Below are 19960 nucleotides of genomic sequence, written 5' to 3'. Positions count from 1 at the left end.
AATCTGACTTAACTCCTTCAATTTCCAGCTATGTTTCAGGTTATCAAGTGACTTGCTGTGAAATGGAGTTGTATCCAGAGGTGCCTGCATCTTTGTGTCTCCAAGAAACTTGATATTGTAGCTTTCAACAGAAAAAAAAACTTTGCACAGTGTAGGTTTGTTACTTTCATTATAACTGACCAGCAGAAAGATGCCTGCTCCTGTTTAGGCTGTTTTCCCAGGCTTTTAAGCACTCTTGTGCATACATACTTGCTTCCACTTCAACACAGTTATGGTTTTAGCTAGTGATTTCAGGGTTTGTTTAAAGATTATGGTTCAGTAACATTGCCAAGTAATAAGAGTTTCTTCCTGAACATTTTGTGCAAATAAGCTCTTTACAGCCAGGTTAATAGCACTAAATACACCTGCTGATATTTACATTGCTTTTACCCAGCCTGGAAATGATTGTTTTAGCATTTTACACAGGACAATAATAAGCGCTGACTGCTGCAGTATAAACAAGGAGGGTGGGTGCTGTTTATATCTCAACTTACTTTTAAAATGCCATTTTGCTATGTTCATATTACTAAAGTGATGGGTTTACGATGATATGAATTTTAAGGGTTGCAGTGTACTATTTAGTCATCAAATATATTAACTGGTGATCATGTATGCACACCAGTGCTGTATAAAATAATGAGTGAGCCATAAACAAGAAAAAAAAAACTTAGCTGCTTTGAAGATTTCCTTATTCACTGGCTGGAGGTAATGCAAAAGAATTCTGCCTGCTACTGCCAACTAAAAGTGCCATTTCCAAGCAGCAATACTCAAGGCAATTTCTCCTTCCCTAGGTAAATTTCTAAAGACCAAACTAAACATTTCAAAGCCCTTTGTTCTTTGTCTCCTTTAATGTATATTGAGTTGAAACATACAGTTTAATCACACAGTTTAGTTATATTTTAAAATTTGATGCCATTATTTCAGCAACTTTATGCTCATTGACTTCAAACTGAAAACTCTTAAAAGAGAGTATCAGAGCAGCAGTGAGAGAGCTAAATGTCCTCACCCCACCGAATGCAAGAATAAAACAATCTTGCACAAGTTTTACATTCCACTTCACTGCTTAGAAAAAACAAACAGTAAAATAATATTTTGTAACTACTTTTTTGACATAAATCTTGTCACAAGGGTAAAAGAATAGAGGCGAGCCATATTTCACACAGTTTGTCATTTGGCACAAATTAGGACTGATAGAACAAAAGGGAAAACAAATTGGGTATTCTAAGCCAATTTGAGTAAAACAATAATGTATTTATATTTATGTACCTGTTTAAAAATGAGATAGAGTAACATAAAGGATTGTCTTTATATCCTTGCTGGGTTCAGATCAAGAAGGTAAAATTCATCACTCCTCATTTTAGCAACCTAAAACGTAAGCACCAACCTATCCAGTCACCCAGGTTTTCTCAATGGAGAGAAACAAACATGATTCATGATGTGCGACTATTTTAGGTCTGAACCTTACAGTGGAGTGAATCACCTTCCAGAGGTATCACTGACTGTGGAGAGCGCCCAGAAGATAAGAGAGTATCTGCCTTTTAAATGGCTGAAGCTACAGGGTGTGAATGCCATGTTTAATTTGAGGTTCCATTTATTCTAGCAGTATAACTAGTATCCACTTTACCACAATCATTGATACACCTGGATAGTAGAAAAATCAGCAGCCTCCTTTTTACATTCTGGAGTCATAAAGTATCTGGCTCAAAATGGCTTTGACTTATAATTACAAATAAATAATTAATGCCATAGCTTAAGAACTATAGGACAGAAAAGAAAGACTGTGGCTAAAACAATATGTAATCAAAAGGTATTTTAAAAATAAAGGTATTAAAAGAAAAAGTAAGAAACAATAGAGGACTGAATGAATGAAGCTGTGAGGAGAAAAATGTGCAAATGAAATTTTTTTTGCATCAGTTTCCCTTTTTTTTGTCTTACTTTTTTCCCACTCAATGTACAACTTAAGTCAGTTTTTCTAACTGCCAATAACAACCTTCAGCTGTTGTAATTGCCAGAATACAGAAACCCTAGCCAAGCCTGCTTCCTTTTGAACAGACTATGTAGCTGCAGAAGAAATGAATAGTATACTTAGGATACTATTGAATGAATAGTATACTAGGATATTCTTCTACAACTGATTAACTGTTCTTGTAGTATAGGGGTTGTTTGGTGGAAGAGAGAACATGTGCAGTTATTACCTTAGTACGATTACATGATGAAATGTCATGCTATACCAGTTAAATTTTTGTTAATTTGCGTTTGAATAAAAAGCATACCTTAAGAATATGCAGTGCCAATTGCCATCCTCTAGAGCCACCTCTGAGCACAGATAAAAGTTCTTCCTGATTGGAACTGTTAGTTTTTGGGCATAATAAATAGGAAATTTATAGAAATATGAATGTCTATGAACACAGAAAGGCCACCCACGTTCTGATGCCTGAGTGCCATTCTTTTAGAGAACGTTAAAAGAATATGAGAGAAAGGTAGATGATGTGAAAACTTTTGCAACAAAATTCTCTTTAATGTTGTAATATTTTCCACCAACACAAGCCAACTTCTGCTTTTCCTCAATTTGAGTCTACATCTCACATTCAGATTGCAGGTCTGAGTCTTCATGAAGATTGTAAACCCACAGCCATTTAAAGAAAGAATATGCAATAAGTGAAAGAGAAAATTACAGTAATCGACTTATCCACTTTACCTTCAGTCTTTTTATATATCCCAGTAGAATCTTTAGTGTGTGTTTTAATAAAGCAAATGCTGGTGTATTTATATTTCTAATTATTCTAACTGAAAATAAGTGGCTTAGGAGAGATTCTTCTGGCTGTAGTTCCATTTAATGTAGCTGTATAGTCATATCCATAGAAGAATTGAATTAGAATTTCTGCAAAGAGTATACAAATAGTTTATTTTTCAGCAGGTATAATTAACCTTTGGGATACTAAATTCCAGATGTATTTGCTGGAGTGTTTATAACGTGTCAGATGAGAAATCCCTGAGTGGCAGATGATTTGAAGTGAAGGGATCCTTCTCAGCCTTTTGTAGCACATAAATTAATATTTTGCTTTATCTAGCAGATTAAGCTCATTTTACAAAGACAGTAACCCTTGACGTGTTCTAATCTGATCTGCTGCAATTAGCAATTATACACACTTGCAGTGCTTTTAGAATCTAACCATGTATTTGCTGTTTCCAGAAACAAGGAGAGGCATTTTTCTAACATACAGATTGTACTTGGGTAAGTGACTACGTGATTTCTGGAAGAGTCAGAATGAAGGGCATGAGGTGTATGTTGAGGAAAGATAGTTCTATAGAACCTTACTAGATAAGAAACAGACATTACTAAATATTGGGTTCTTTGCTTTTCTGAATTGTACTCACTTTTCAGAATCACATAGTAATGGAAGAATTTCTGTGTTTTAACTTGTCAACTCACTGATCTTTGAGAGTTTCTCATACAAAATAAACCATTTTGATTCTAACTCTTACAGAGCTGAATATTTAAAGAGCTTATTTTATTATATTTAAAATATTCATAAATGGAATTACCTTCAAATGTAGAGCTATCGTCTTGAAGTACCATGCTAGAAGCACGATATACACATTTTTATTCTCGCAAAAAGGAAACAGTAAATTAAATGAATATAAATGATTTTATTTAACTATTGATTGATATTTGCACTGTGGTAATACTTAGGAGATCACTTCAGACATCTATATATACAGTACAAACATAAAACACAGTCACTGCCTCAGAAAAGTTTATAATTGAATGTAAGGCAAAGCAAGAGGCACAAGATGAATGCAGATTGCCAGGGAAGTACAAGGAAGAAGTGACACAGTATTGGCCAGCATGATGGGCAATGGTCTCAGCAGCCTAACTGAAAAGCTTCATGTCGAAGAGATCAGACAAAAGTTTTACGTGATTATTCAGCACCAGGTGGATCTTTGTACTAGAAAGTTTAATATCCTGTGGCTTGAGAACATCAGTCTGTGGTAAAGATCTTAAAAAAAAAAGAAGACAAAAAGAAATGCACCTTAAAAAGAAAATGTTCTTTTATCTACAGTCAGATCCTTTTGATTTCTCAGCTCTTCATTTTCCCTTCCCAGTGGACTTCAGCTTGAATAAGGATGGGAAAATAGTATATCTGAATGATCCCAAGGTAACCAACAATGTGACAAAAGAGTCAAAGAAGAGTTAGTAAGTTTTAAAATACTATACCATCAATTGTAAGAATCACAAGTATTATTGGACTCAGATGAGTGTAGCTCAAAGAAATAATGTTATCCAAAGTGTACTGTCTATGTGATGCAATTGATTTAATCAACATGTTGTTGATCCAGGACAGTTTAGGAACCTGTGTGCTGGGAACAATATGCTGTCTATTTGAGCTTTGTTCTAGGGACACGAACCCAGATACTCAAAAACACCTAAACATTGATTTCATCTGAGACTCTCCTTTGTCTGTTAAATTCATTGCTTGAGGAACCTCCTCTTCTTGTACGACAATATCTTTAAACCTCTAATAAAACTGTCCCTAAAAATAGATTAATGAAGACTTAACAACTCATTCAAACGGTTTCATTTTGATGCCTCACTTGTATATTTGTCACAGAAGAGCTTAACTTGCTATCTCCAAACATGAATGACCTCAAAATAAAGCACTTGGATATGTTGGTTTCAGGGTAGAAGTGAAGCCAGTGGCAGTGGCAAGCACTCTGCACAACTGAGAACTGCAACATATTTTTTGCAGAGGGAAGAGACATTAAAAAACAGTTAAGCAATTTACAAGCACACATTTTGATTTTTTGGTTTTTTTGCTTGTTTCTTCTTTGATGCCTAACCAGAGGTAATAATAAAGGTCATTTTGTCTGTGTCTCCTGGATCACATGAACTAACATTCAAAGGTGTTCCAGCTAACTTGGAGTTGATTTAGAAAGTGAATTTTCATGAATAGGTTTTAAACATTAAGTGGCCTAACCTTCTATGAAGCTTGTCTCTGGCTACTTCTTGGCATCCTAAAAATTCAAATATCTTCAGCTAAATCCTTTACATATTCAGTGGTGATGATCAGCACTCATTTCACCTAATTTCAGACAACATCTCCTGAAATATTTCTACATTGTAGCATATCATAATTATTTCAGAAAATAATGGCATTGAGGTGAGTTAACTTGGGGTTAAGTATAAGTAATGCTGTTCACACTACCAGGCAAATTTATTCTCAATGTCATGTGCCTGGTGTGTTTTTCTTGTTTCTGTGCACATTTTCTCTACTTAAATGCAATGGGTAAGTATTGGTGTTACCCAGATCAGAAGGGTCATAACTGCAGAAACCTGGCTCGTGAGTTTTTGATCTACTGATGAGTAATTCATGTGTTTCTAAGGTTTGTTCTCTAAAGAAAGATGTTTCTGCAGTTAACTACTGGAAACAAGGAACCCTGTTACTTTACAGTGATAGGTTGGTTTTTTTTTTTTTTGTTTTATTTTTAGATATAGAGGGCATTCAAGGCAAGTTCCAGTACAAGATTTAGGTACTAAAATAAAATAAGTTTGGGCTGCTGAGGGGAAATTGTGATTGCAAAGTCCTGACTCACCTTCTGAGCTGGAGACACCTAATCTCTATAAGCTCTTCGACATTTGATGTTAAATCTCTTCAGGTACGTATTAAGTCACTGCACGTGCCCAGAACTGTCCTATACTTCGCAGGCTTAAGCAGCTCAGCACTTAGATCATGTCTGAGTTCAGTTTAGATTGAGAAACTAGGAGGAGAGAAATCTGAATCACCCCAAAAGCTCAATCCAGTAAACACTCCAAAGGGCAATAGAACATGGCAGGACCACTCTCTTCACACACTGCAAATCTAAAGTTGGCCAGTTTTAGATCACAGACAGAGAAGAGATGAGAAGCTTTTCCCTTGTTTCCCAAGCAGCATGTTGCTTACTGGCATACCACTTAGTGCACGCACTGAGCAGGTTGGACTCCCAGATTCAGTTCCATCCTTTTCCTGAAAACTTTGATCTACATCTTCCACCTTCAAAGCTCATGACCTAGTCATCAGACAATAGTTTCCTGAAGTGTGGGAATACAATCTGCATGTCTCTTTTTGAAGATGTCCCCAGGCAGATAAGAGTGCAGGATATACTGGACGAGAGAGAGAGCACAGGGTGAATTTGACCTTGTAGTCTGGTGGGTAGACTACCTTGGAAGACCTTGAATCTGGCTCATGCTTCCAGGACTACTTTTGTATTTAATATGAAATGTTTTTTACATTAAATCTTACATTATTTTTTTGATGTTACCTAGGACTTCTAGCACTTCAAGATCATGTGGTAGACTCCTTCCTTTTGTCCCTCTACTGCAGTCAGTAACGTTATGTCAGGAAATAATTTTGCAGTTGCTCATAACCCATGAAACATAAAAGAGAACTTAGCTAACATTACAAATGTCCTAAGCACCTGACCCAACATGTTATCTGGTGTCAAAGAACATCCATTTACTACATGTTCATTTTGGTCAACCTGGCCCATCAGATAGACAACTCTAATTTGATTAAAATCCAATGAAATTAAATAGTCAACAAAGAATTTCTTCAGTTTCTCAGACTCTCTACATAAATATGTACACATGAAAATATGGGTCCAACTGCAGACAAAACATATAAATAAGCAGGTAAAAATATATAAATTAAGACTCTTAGCACTCTTAGCTATAGGCCAGCTAATCTATAATTCACTGGAGCTTAATTACAGCATACACTAATTATGTGCTTAGCTCTAAAGCCTTTAATAAAGAAAAGCATTTATTTAAATATATCTAATTAGGTAAAGTAACTGTTCTGGTTTAGCTGCATTTGGCACCAAAATGAAAATTACAGAGAAAAATAGCTTTCTCTTCATGTATCCCTGAACTAGGTAGCCCATTGTCCTTTTGAGTTTCCAATACAAATGAAAGCAATATTATAAATAAATCTAGCTGCACTCACAAGTTAGGGGCCTTGGAAACCTATATGCATGTAAATATGTATATATGTGACAATAGCCACAGAGTTTTGACTACCTCTTTGTATCCCCAGTCCTGACAACTGTTCTGAAGCCACAGAAATAAGTTCCTTAGGACTGATATATTGGTCTTTTTTTTCTCAAGGAAAGAAAAGATATTTACTCTTTCCAAAGAGTAAGTACAATCATCTGCCCTTCTGGAAAGGCTCCTTTGCTTTCAGACAGTCATAAAGAGAAGTCTGAGGTGTCCTAGAAATGGAAATGACCTACTAAGTCAATTCAAACATATTCCTGACAAAAAGGGTTTAATTCCCACAGCATACTAGTGCTGCATTGTCTCTTAGATTTTTTTTTTTTTAAGGCAAGACCTATACAGACCATTGCAAACCCAGCTATACATGTATTAGAGATTTCATGTTTTCACCTGTAAGCAACTCAGAATGAGAACTGTCACCTTCATAAAGTGACTTATATGGTGGTCCTTTTGGATTTATTTGAACATCTTTGCTCATCTTTCATATCCAGATAAGCCCTGCTCGTTCTTCTGCTACATCAGGGGAAACCACTTCTTTAGGCAAAACAGTGGCATTAACAGCCACAAGCAACCAAACTGTGAATGATACATATTGAATTTCCTTTCCTTTCTTTGTCTTTATGACACAGAAGAGCTCACTAGCTTTTCACAGTGAGATTTGTTCTTTCCCTATTTTCTCAACTCAGGCTCCAAAATTACTGCCATAAGTGAATCTTGTTGATAACTTGCTTGACACCTTGAAACATTTGGTTTTAAGTTATCAGAAGCATATGTAATTAACTTACTTCTAATTTCAAGAACAAGAATATATCTAACAACTATAAATGCTATTAGGTTTATAAAAGACAGAAGGGAAATCGTGAAAATGTGGGGGAAATCACAGCAAGGTGGTGTCCAGTACTGCTGTGATTATTTCCTTTACCTCTTATCATTTGTGTCCACCACTTTGCCTTATCTTTCAATTTGCCTAATAGAAAGCATCTGGAATAGTTGTACAGGAATACTTTTTTCCACTCCATTTCAACAGGACAGAGCAGAGAAGGGAGGATATGCAGTATATTCACAGGTAAGGAATGACTTCCATCTAAACAGAGATTAAATAGGTTAGGACTCCCAAAATATGTAATGGAGAAGGTTATGGCAGAAGTCTATGAAATCATTAATTCTATGGAGACGATGACTAGAAAAGGATAATCTGTGTCCAAACAGCAAGCTGATCATTTAATCAGGTGTTCCTATAGCTTTATTACAAGAAGTAGCAATCTGAAAGGAGTTATTTATAAAACAAATAAACTTATGGAGTATTGCCACAAGTTATAATAGACACACAAAAAAATATATGGATCCAAAATAGGTCTGGAGAAGTTAGTGGAGCATAGGTGGATTTAACTTCTGACTTTGAAAGTGCCTGAATTGCTGATTACAAAGAGCTGGGGGTAAGAACCACTCTGTACATGCTTATTTTTCTGTGTTTTCCCTAAAGGTTCACCACTGGTCACTGTTCAAGACAAAACAGTGGTCAAGACAAGCTAATTCATTCTGGCAGTTTTCTACATTATAGCTTCTCTTTGATGAAAATTTGTTCTTGATTAAAACTGACTTTATTTTGGAAAGTCGATCCCATAATGGACAGCTTTAGATAATAAGCTTTTTAGGAGAGTCTTTTATTGTTGTGCTCTCAGAAGAGGTACAGTATATGATTGTGTTCCCAAGCACAACTGATACGCACAAAAAGTTAATAAAAAAAAAATTCTAGATAGACTGCTGATCCCAGTGAAGTTACAGGGAAAGTTTCTTTCTTTTTAATGAAGTCAGGGCTTTCTTATTAGTACATTATTACCCAAATTTTAGGTATAAATTAATCTGAGTAAAATATACAGTGTGATAGCTGTCTGATCATCAAGTCCAAAAAGAGAAACAAAGAAAATTCACATTATTTTGAAAGTTATGTTCTATGGCTCTGTTACTTAGCAAATAACACCAGTAAGTGCAGCCTTATGACAAGTACCCCATTTGTTTTTCTGATGCCATATGTCAACAGTGGAAGTAACTGACAAAAATACCATCCCCTTGTTTGATTGACATGCATTTTAAAATCCTTGTCAAAACTGCATAATTATTTAAGTAGCATAAATGTGCCAGTCTCTGATTTAAAAGTAATTGGGAGCCTAACAAGTTGTAGTGTTTGCCTGCTTGATGGTAAGAAAGTTTATAAAACAATCAGAAAATAAAATTAAAGTAACAAAAAAGCTTGCTAAACTGCCCATACTTTGCTTTTACATTACTCTAGGTGATAGTGGGAAGGACACTAAAAGAATAAATTGCCAAATATTTTCCATTTTAAGGCTCTATTTTTATTTTTCTAAAGATTTGCTAAATTTTAATTATCTGGCCTTGTATTTTTTCAAGAATTGTCAGCAGCAGCAGTTAGCTGCTTCTCAGAAAAACCTGAGGAAAAAAGAAAATGTTGTTATGATGAGGTTAAAAAAATAGTCATGTACCTGAGAAGTGTTTCATGGTTTATGATTCTGTATTTTTGTGGTCATCCTGGAAACTGATTGACGTGTGCTATGGATGAGATGTGGCCAAACCTTAAGTGAATATGAAGGTCCTCTGAAAAATCTCTGATATATGTTCAACAGGCATATCTTAGTTTAATAACCAAAAGTTTGTTATTTGGAAAAACAGTATTGGACCATTATCATTACAATCTTTGCTGTAATATCAGTGACCAAGGGAATATGAGTAAACCGCACAAATTACTTTAATGTCACCTTTTCTTAAAGACTGAGAATTTGACCTTAAACCATTTTTTCTATTTTTATATGTAATTTTAAAGCTTTTAGTTTTCTTTCCCTGTAGCTTTCAAGTAATGATATCACTTAGGATTCAAGATTAGGATACCATGAAGTTATCTTTTGGTTACACAAAAATATTAATAGTAGTGCTCTCTTTAGGAGATAATTTGTGCAAAAATGTAGCATTTCAATAGCTACGCCACTGCATTTGCTCAGAGACTCTTACCATACCCAACAAGACCACAGAAGGGAAAAACTATAAATTGCAGGTGTATACAAAATTTCAGAAATACCTCAGTTAAAATTGCTTTATAAAATATATTGTTCTGAAACAACAAGGCTCATGTCTGTACAATGCTGAAGAACTGAAATGCGTGTAGATAGTATGGGGATTAGTGGGTGCACAGGCGAGGGGTGCTTCATAGCTTTCAGAATCTAGGGATGTAATTTTATAAACATTTTGTCCAGTGGCAAAACTGGTTTATATGTCTGCTTCTCGCTAGTCATCGTGAACTGCAGTGCAGCATGTATATATGCAACTGGTCTGTGGGGTAATAATACTACAAACCAGATCATTTAAATGAAGCAGAATAGGAAATACATCTTAAAAATACTCTTTTAGTCTGAAATAAATTATTTCATTTGATAAGGTAGCATAAATAACTTCAGAATGTCTAAATTTTAGACAGTTCAAGTTATATAAGATGTAAATCTTAATGTAAAACTTTTGATTAATGCACTAAATAAGACTGAATAAAATTTAGATTTTTGCTTTATACTGTTTCTCAACTGCAGAGTGACTTCAGCTGCAGTGATGTCTCTTGCCTGAAACAAACCTTCACTTATTCTCTGTTCTGATTATTTATGACTAGTAATTTCCATTTATCATTACTTCAGAATTATCAGATCTGAACAATTTTCTACATCATTATTTCTATCAAATATTTCCTACACATGGATTGGAGAGCAATTTAAATTGCTAGTTTGAGGACTGTTTTGTACTTACAGCGATAAGGAATCCAATAATGATATCTTCTAAAGCCTTTTTAGTTATATAGTTTCCAATCTATGTACCAATGTATACCAGACTTGAAAGCTTTGAAGTAGCTCATGTAGAAATCTGCAGTCTATGACTTGTTTACTAGTGATTTTTTTACCTCTTTTGTGACACAGTTAGTTGTAAGGAAAATAGAGCCATCTTCTGCTCTAATTATGCCTCTAAATGAAACTTTAAAGAGCTAAGACAGAAAGGGAAATGATATATTGATACACAATGCCTGAATCTGAAGAAAAAGCAACTCTTAATGGTCTTTTATGATGACAAAACCACCTTGCAAACATAAATGCTGTCCTATCTACTGGTAGGACTGAGTAAGACTAAGAGCTAGTTAGAAACTTCTGAAACAGCCATTTGTAGCTTTTAGGTTGCAGCTCAAGTGTTCTTCCCTCAGACTCTGCTTTGCAAAAATGCCTTTAATGGAACAGGACACTCTCTCTAGGAGGCAAGCTGTGAGCAAGGCGTTTAGTGCTGCACCCAGAAAGGACCTGGGGAGAAGGCACCCAGCACGGAGACAAGTGCCTAACCTTTCTTTCCTATCATCCCAGCTAAGGACTGTTCAAACTTTCTTTAGGAAGTTAATTTCAGAAAGAAGCCAATTCAGGGTCAAATTACTCCTGAATAGTCAATCCCCCTATTCCCTAGGTGGGTCAGTAGAGTCACTGAGAATACGTAAGGCAAAAGAATTCCAGTTTCTTCTCTTCAATAGGATGACCTCTCTCCTCATTCCATGGTTAGATCTGAAGTATTTGAACTGTTTTTTGAAGCTGGTAAAGGTTTAGACTTAGGTGTTTAACATCAAATCACTGGAATTAATCTATCATCTTATTTACTTTATTCTCTGATCTGGTCAAGTTACAGATCTGGACATTAACTAAGTTTCTACTTATTTTGATTTCTAGGTTTCTTTAATACAAAGACAACTGAATGTTTCCAGGGATCCATATCAAGCTGCTGGATGATTGACTCACCACTTAGTAAAATATTAGAAAGCATGCAGAAGTCACTTACTAGCAGCTAGGGTGCTACAAGGGCGTCTGGATATTTTAGAGGGTTTTTTGCTTTTAATTTTTTTCCCATAAAGATTAAATATAATATTTAATATTTTGTTTTTATTTTCCTTCTAAAAGTGGATATGAATAAGAATAATTTATCTGAAAAATTCAGTTTACCTCAATAAGGAAGTCAATTATTTTTTGTTTGGAGAATGGAAAAACAATATTCCCCTTTTCATTTAATTTTTCTTTCTCTTTTTTTCTCCTTAAATCAACAGTCTAAGTGAATGTACTTTTCATAAACACTTTTTTCTGTCACAAGATTTTTGGTTTTATCTTTGACTTTTCCATAGTCTGAAGGAATATTGTCTTCACAGACAGTTGGATTGGGTCATAATTTGTTGTGTACAATTTAAGATGTAGTTTTTCATAGCTGTCATTCAAGGATGTGCATCGTCTCTCTCCACTGTAAAGATGTCTCCTTTTTAAATGGTATGACACTAACTTTTTGTCCATGATTAAGGTATTGAAATTCCAAATGGTCTGATTTTCAAGTCCTAATCCAGACTTTTGTGAATGTGAACAAAAAGTTTTGAGTGAGTTAAGCACTTCAAGATTTGACATGACATACAGACATTTGGCATGTCTGTCAATGTCTACTCAGTATATTTATTTACTTATTTATTTGTAGACCTTTAGAGTTGGATAACTACAATTGGACAGACAACCTTACTTTGAGATAAGCTACTTTTATATAAAGCCCAGAAATTAATTTTCTTTTTTTCACATGATAAATAACTGACTGTAACAGGAAATAAGCAACTTAAGTCTCCCTTGATGTCAAATATAATTCAAAAAATTAAGTGGTCAAAGGCATGCCCGTTCAAAAAGAGAGGTAAGTATTATATTTAAAGAGAGGCAAAGAGGTCAATTGCTTTTATTGACTATTTTAAGTATTCTCTTTCAGATGTTTACTTGATAGGAAGAATGGCTCAGCGGAACAGTTAAAAGCAATTTCTAGCAGACATAGATAAAGAGAGAGCTTGTAAAGACCGAAGTCCAAAAAGACTCTTGAATGTAACCGTCTTTGGCTACTGACAGAAATGCTATGGTGGCCAAACATATAAGCCTAGATCACCCATGATGCACAGCAAGCAAGGAAAATATTAATAAGACAAAATGGGTGAAAAAAATACAGAGTGCTGTATTTGTATGAATAATTTGTTGCATGTATACATAGTGTTATACAAAATAAGCCAGAATGCACTGCAGCACTCAGATCTGGCTTCATGACAGCAGATATTTCAGCAGCGGTAGTTAAGTTCCTCACTGGCACTGTATGTTAAAGTGTCAATAGCCTCAGCTGCAATTCTGCTTTTCTGCTGGAATGTGTCCTTCTTATTCTTTGAGGTTCATAGAAAACAATACTGGTTTTCAGTGGCATCAGGAATATGTAGCTATTCCCTTAAAAGATAATTATGACAAAGTCTCTGACAGGAGACAAAGCTTCCTGCTATGCCTTCCTTGCTAGAAGTAACTTCTCAAGGCAAATATTTTCCTCCCTTTTTATGTACTTCAGAATTTTTGCTTTATACAATATCAGAATGCTCTGAAAAATTGCTTACATTGTGTGCCTTCCAAAAAATAAGTCTGAAGTGACAGGACAATGTAAACTAGTGGATGAAGTATATTGTGTTATTGTCTGGAAATTCTTGTCTTATTGTCCAAGCCACTGTATGAAAGTCAAGAAAAATATTGGACATTTTATGGAGCAGGGATCATCTGTAAGCATCATTGAGTATTAAAAAGTCTTGCTCTAGTATCTGCTAAACAAACACATTAGTAGCGACATATCCAGGAGGAAGGGTGCAATTGATGTAATTAATGCTTTTGCTTAACCATCACAGAATAATTTTCCATACACTTCCTTCCACCTCCAAAGAAATAAAGGTACTTTATTAATCAACAAATTTACTGCTGTTTTTCCTGCAGGAATTTCTGAAGTCAAATTTAAAGTCAAACGTGGCAAGACCCTGAACAACACTAAAATAGATAATTGACCTGGAAACAAAAGGATCATAAGCTGCATGTAGATCCATCTAGCAGTTGTAAAACTGTTCACGCAGACTGGAACTGAACTAAATTCAGGGTCTTCCACTCACTTTGGTGAAACCTCAGGTTCCCAACACCTTTGAAAAGTCAGCTATTTATGCAAAACTTATGATCAACTATAGTAGACTTCCATATGGTATCCTTCAGACAAATTTCCTTAATTATTTGTAACAGTAATTAAATAGTAACCTGAAAATGAAATTACATCAGCAGCTGGAGGAATATTTCAGTTAAAATGATTAGCCTTTTCCTGTTCATGAATGGTTTGAACACCATAGATTTCTGCATGTGTGTCTAATTCAGGAAGACTTGCCACACTGTTATGCCAACAAATTCCATCTTACGGATGGAAGAGTTAGTCACAGTTGTCATGTATGTTGTGCTAGCTTCCTAATAATTATGGTCTGGCAGAGGGGATGGGTGGGTGGGCACAAAAACAGAATAAGTTTCTTTCTGGTGAGAATTCACTGGATAATCATTTGTAGCAAAGATAATATAACTTTACATTTACTAAAATTTTCACAGATAAATAAATAAATAAAAGTCCCCATCTGAAACATATTTAGTCTGAAAAGTCTAAATATCACTTATGTATATGGAAAGGAAACATTACATGCAAAGACATGACTAAAATCATTGGTGTGCAATGCAACATGTACAGGATGCATGGTTATTCATCTGTTGTTCCCTGCAGATGTAACAGCTGAGGCACTGTTTTCACTCAGCTAGGAAGACAACAGTTTTCATATCCTTCTGGGAATAAGAAACTCTGTCCAAAGAGAGTCTGTTCTGTATAAAACAATGAAGCCTATGTAACTTAAAAACTTCAGGATGATTCCATCAAATAGTAACCGTGGTTCTATCCCTTGCTACTCAACATTAGCTATTCTAGAGACTCTGAGCTAATTTATGTAGATTAATAACATTAAGAATAAATGGGACCAATTTCATGTTTTGCTTGGATTCCTTATTTGACTTCAAACACTTTACTTAACATCTCTTAGGCACCCAAAAGTTCCATAATTTCCAAAACCTGTGTTGAGTAAACCTATGTGACTCAATCTCTTAGAAATCTTTAAGTAGCAACTTTGATCCACATGAAGGAGTAGTTTCTTCTTCAGACAGACAAGCTGGTATTTAAGTTAATCACCAAAGCTGCTGGAAAAAATTCTTGGTGCTGCCTAAGAACCCTTGAAGTCTCATTTATCAGCAGAATATCAGTAAGGACAGAGAGGATTTCAGACTCTCCAATTTAATCTATCCATTCTTTATATGCTATATTTTTAGAACAGGTTCTGAAATGCAGTTCTTTCCCCATTCAGAAGATCCCACCCACCTACCCATTCCTGTGCTTTTCTCCTTCCTTTCCCTTCTACCTTGTTACACAGAACAAGGAAAGTAATAAATAATGGAATGACTCTATGAATAATGATTGAATATAAAAATCCTTATACCCCTGAGAGCTGATAGTTAAGGCACTACCCAGAAGGGTGGAGTGTGGGACTGGGTTCTTTAACCAAGAAAAGGGACATGAATCTATGGCCTCCTCACTTCTTCAGAGCTCTTTAAACACCGGTTTTCTCACTTAGAGGAGACAGTCTTGTTTACAACAGCAGATTTAGGCAACTGACTCCAAAAGCTCTTCAGCTTATTACGGTTATGAATCCAAAGAGGAGTGAGATACCCAGTTCCTTAGGCATTAATTATTTGCTAGGGGAAGAAACTCCTTCTTGGTTTGGAATCTACTCTTGGACCTCGAACTATTAATCACGGTAAGGAGATCCTGTGTCATCATGCAGGGTTTTGTACACTGCTCAGTACAGTGATGCCATCTGCATACTACAGTGGACAGCCCTGCAAGTACCTACATCCTTGGTGTGAATGTAACACCTAGTCTTGCTAGCTTAGTCTTGTTCCACCTAAGCTGCGTCTTTTCCTCTGAAGAGATGTCTTTTCTCTCCGTTCTCTCTCTTCACTGACTATAGAGTCAAAAGTGGCAAAACTTTTAAATGGGCTTCATCAGTTGGATACCAGAAGTTAGGTGGGGTGAAACCTGGCCACTGTGGTTTGTCTCTCAGTTTGTACAAGGAGGATACCACAGCACTTTATAGTGTGGTGTTATGAGGGCTTTATGTAGGCCTGGAACAGGGTTCATGTAAGTATGTGAGATAAAACTATCTTGTTATGATGTGCTTTGTGAAGTGAATATAATCCATGCTGATAAGAGATTCAATTTATACTTTAAATCAAACACAGATTCAGCTTTGGCTTTGATAAGATTTTATAAAGAGAAAAAATAGTTAGTTGGAAATGTTAGTGGAAACAGATAATCTTTAGAGCTGGCAGAAGACTAGCTCTCCTTTGCCAGAACATCATCACAAACCCAACAAATCCTAGATTCCTCACCTGGACTCTGAATCAGAGGAACTTCTGTTGACCCAGGGCTTTCAAAATGTTTGCAGGAAAAGACAAAGGACAGCCTACAGGGAATCACATTTTGAAACACTGTAAGAAAAAAATGTCTAGGGAGACCTGTTTTGCCCCAGTTTTGCTGGTGCATTATGATCCAAGTAAGAAAGGCACTTAGACTCTTTAAAGTATAATTTAAAAGGCTATTCATTAGAGTTGACACTAGAAGAAGAGAATAGCATGGATAATCTTATGTCCCTTAAAAGCTGGGAGCCCGGAGCAGTGTAGCATTGAACAGGACTCTGACCCACACGTACCACCCACATGTGCAGACCCTGTCCATAGCAGAGATTTTCCCCTTCCCGTCTTTCAAGCTATTATAGGATTTTCTTACAAGGAGAAAACTCTATTCATCATTTCTACAGTCAAATAGAAATGATGTTCCCATGAGAACTTCTTCTTACTGCACTGTTAGATAAAGGCAAGGCCATGAAGGAGGCATAATCACTGGTACTGAGAGGTTGCTGCCAGTAGGCTCCCCTGTTTCAATGAGCTGGTTGAGTTTGTCCTGCAGCACAATGCAGCAGAACGTAGCACAATGCAGCACGCCATAGCACACCGTACATGTAGCATGGCACAGCCTGCACTTGCTCTGGTTAGCTCTGCCTTGGGTCACTCTTCCAGGCACAGGGCGCGGCTGGTTAGGATCCCTACAGCCTGTACTCTGAGGATCACAAATGAGGCAAATAAGGTGATCCCAGAGAGGTATTAAAATATGAATTTGAAAATGGAGGCCTACTAGTGTGTTGCAACACTGCTGTTGATTCAGTCCTGAAGTGTTACACAGCTTAATGGCAAGCGAGTACTTGATGAGTTCTTATAAAAATATGATCTGGCTACTAAAAATAGCACATAACTGAACTCCGGGGAACATTGTTTTCTCAGTGATAATACTTTTCTGGTGATAATGCTGAAAGACATTTGTTGATAGTAGATTTAAGACTCTGAATAAGTATTTAGCTGTGTCTAGTTTTTTAGCTAATTATTTGTATTAAGGGTCTTATGCCGAGTTTGTTACTGCATAGTTCCTGAATTAACATTTAGGCCATTAATGCATAGCTCCTGAATTAACATTTAGTCTGTAAAAGCATAATTTTCTATCGATTTTTCAGGATTATATTTCAGTAAAGGAAAAAGAACTTATGGAAAATATATATTGTATTGGTTTTTTAAGTAAGGGGAATTAAGCTTATTTTACTTATAACCTGTGCTGTGAGTTCACTGAGAGCTATGCCTGTTTTTCTCATTTTAAACCTCAGGTCACTCAGAAAGAAAGGTGGGATGGATTTTTGATCTATGAAGAACACAGTTAGCACCCTAACATAGATACTGCCTTTCTGACCGTGTCCCTTGTTACTTGTCTATATAGTAAATTCGCCACTTCTCTGTTTGAATATTACTTCTTCCCCAGGTCTTCTATGCAATTTTGTGAATGAGCTCATATTTTCACTTTTCTGCATTTTTATATTATAATATATTTAATTACCTTGATTTGAAAATGTGAGTATATAAAACTATCTTTGAAAAACAAAAGAACAAACACAACAGGTAAAGATAAAACGTAAGCCGTAAGATCTGAAAAGCTAGGCTCCTGGAGTAAATCCATGTGCCATGGATCATCAGAGAACATAAAGGTGTGTAGAAAGAACCACTAACATGCCTGCCTATTTTCTTTAATTAATGTTAAATTGTTCTCTTTTATCTAAACATTCTCTGTATATTGTGAGCATAGTTTATGCTTATGTAATGCTCACATAATGAGGTAAAACTGTTCATTAATTAGAAGGCAATTACAGTGTAAACAAGTATAGCTATTTCTAGTCCTTTAGAGGTGCAAGTGAGTGAAATAACAATTTCTAAGAGGTAAACAGTACACTGGGACCAGTACACTGATATTTGAAACAAAGACTACTTTGACAGGCAGGTATTTTTATATGTTTGTTGAAAAATGGAATGCTTTTCCGTCATATTGTTTCTGTGAGCAGCTTTAGCCAGGGGAATTAACAAGTTCAAATACAATGCTTTCTTAACAGAAAACATCAGTTCTTTCTAAGAAGCATCATAATTCCATCCACCACTTATATGCAATATATTTTGCCTTTGATATTTTTCTTTTTAGTAACATTACAAAGTTAGCTCAAATGAGAAAGCTTGTGTCTCTTACAATACTGGAAAACAAACAAGGTGTTGCAAATATTTTGCCCATAACTAATCCTTAAGTACTCAGCAGTAAAGAAATTTGAATTTTGGTCTTTGAAAATATATTCACTATAGATGTATGCTATATAAGTGGTAGAACTATAACTAAGAAGGGACAGAAAGATCTAGATCTTATAATGGTTTAGTTCTCATTGCATATATCTTTATACAGAATGATACTAGTTATTTATAAATGTCTGAATGTACATTTAGGGTAATAATTGAAATGGAATTTATATGATTCTAAGAAGCAAATGTTCTAAAGGAATGGCTATAAAGTAAATATGTCTATTCAGAGAGCAGGAACATAATGGAATTACACATTTTTTGCAGGTCGAGGGAGGTGATTCTGCCCCTCTACTCTGCTCTGGTGAGACCCCACCTGGAGTACTGCGTTCAGCTCTGGGATCCTCAGTACAAGAAGGACATGGACCTGTTGGAGAGGGTCCAGAGAAGGGCCACAAAAATGATCAGAGGGATGGAGCACCTCTCTTATGAGGAAACGCTGAAAGAGCTGGGGTTGTTCAGCCTGGAGAAGAGAAGGCTGTGGGGTGACCTTATTGCAGCCTTTATACTTATATAAGTATATAAGTATATAAGTATATAATATATAAGTATATACTTATAGGGGGCTTATAAGAAAGATGGGGACAGACTTTTTAGCAGGACCAGTAGAGATAGAACAAGGGGTAATGGTTTAAACTAAAAGAGGGTAGATTCAGACTGGATATAAGGAAGACATTTTTTACAGTGAGGGTGGTGAAACACTGGAAGTGGTTGCCCAGAGTTGGTGGTAGATGCCCCATCCTTGGAAACATTCAAGGACCAGGTGGATGGGGCTCTGAGCAACCTGATCTAGTTGTAGATGTCCCTGCCAATTGCAGGGTGGGTGGACTAGATGACCTTTAATGGTCCCTTCCATCCCAAAGCATTCTATGATTCTATGATTTTTCATCTTGTTCATTGACTCAGATTAGCAGGAAGAAGTAACATTCAGCTTCTCTTAAATTCGTACATTTTCTTCCAACCACTTCTGCACTCAATCTGGAACCTTATCTGTTTCCTCAAGCAAAAAAGAAAAAAATCACACAGCCTGAAGATTAGGAGGTGAGATCAGGTTCAGTATTTTAGAGAGCTAGTGAAGTTGGTGCAAAGGCACAGAATTCTCTTCAAAGAATTCATCTCTAATAAATTCAATATTTTGGCACTTACAGAAAACAGAAATAGATTGTGGATTAGTTTCCTTCTCCCCAGGACT

At 35.9% G+C, this 19960-nt stretch overlaps 1 protein-coding gene across 1 annotated transcript in view; it reads left to right on the top strand.

Moving 5' to 3' along the window:
- LOC148054566 (uncharacterized) overlaps positions 1-19541 on the top strand; it is a 77974-nt gene extending 58433 nt beyond the window's left edge. Inside the window, exon 6 of the mRNA XM_087767058.1 lies at positions 19036-19541. Coding sequence (XP_087623184.1) covers positions 19036-19200 — 165 coding nt within the window. The 3' untranslated portion in view covers positions 19201-19541. The remainder of the gene's footprint in view (positions 1-19035) is intronic.
- Positions 19542-19960: the final 419 nt, after the last annotated feature.

The sequence above is a fragment of the Nipponia nippon genome, unplaced genomic scaffold (genome assembly GCF_047370975.1).
Source record: "Nipponia nippon isolate SJK-2023a ecotype South Korea unplaced genomic scaffold, ASM4737097v1 scaffold_3, whole genome shotgun sequence".
Lineage (NCBI taxonomy): Eukaryota > Metazoa > Chordata > Aves > Pelecaniformes > Threskiornithidae > Nipponia > Nipponia nippon.
This window is presented reverse-complemented; position numbering and strand designations above follow the sequence as displayed.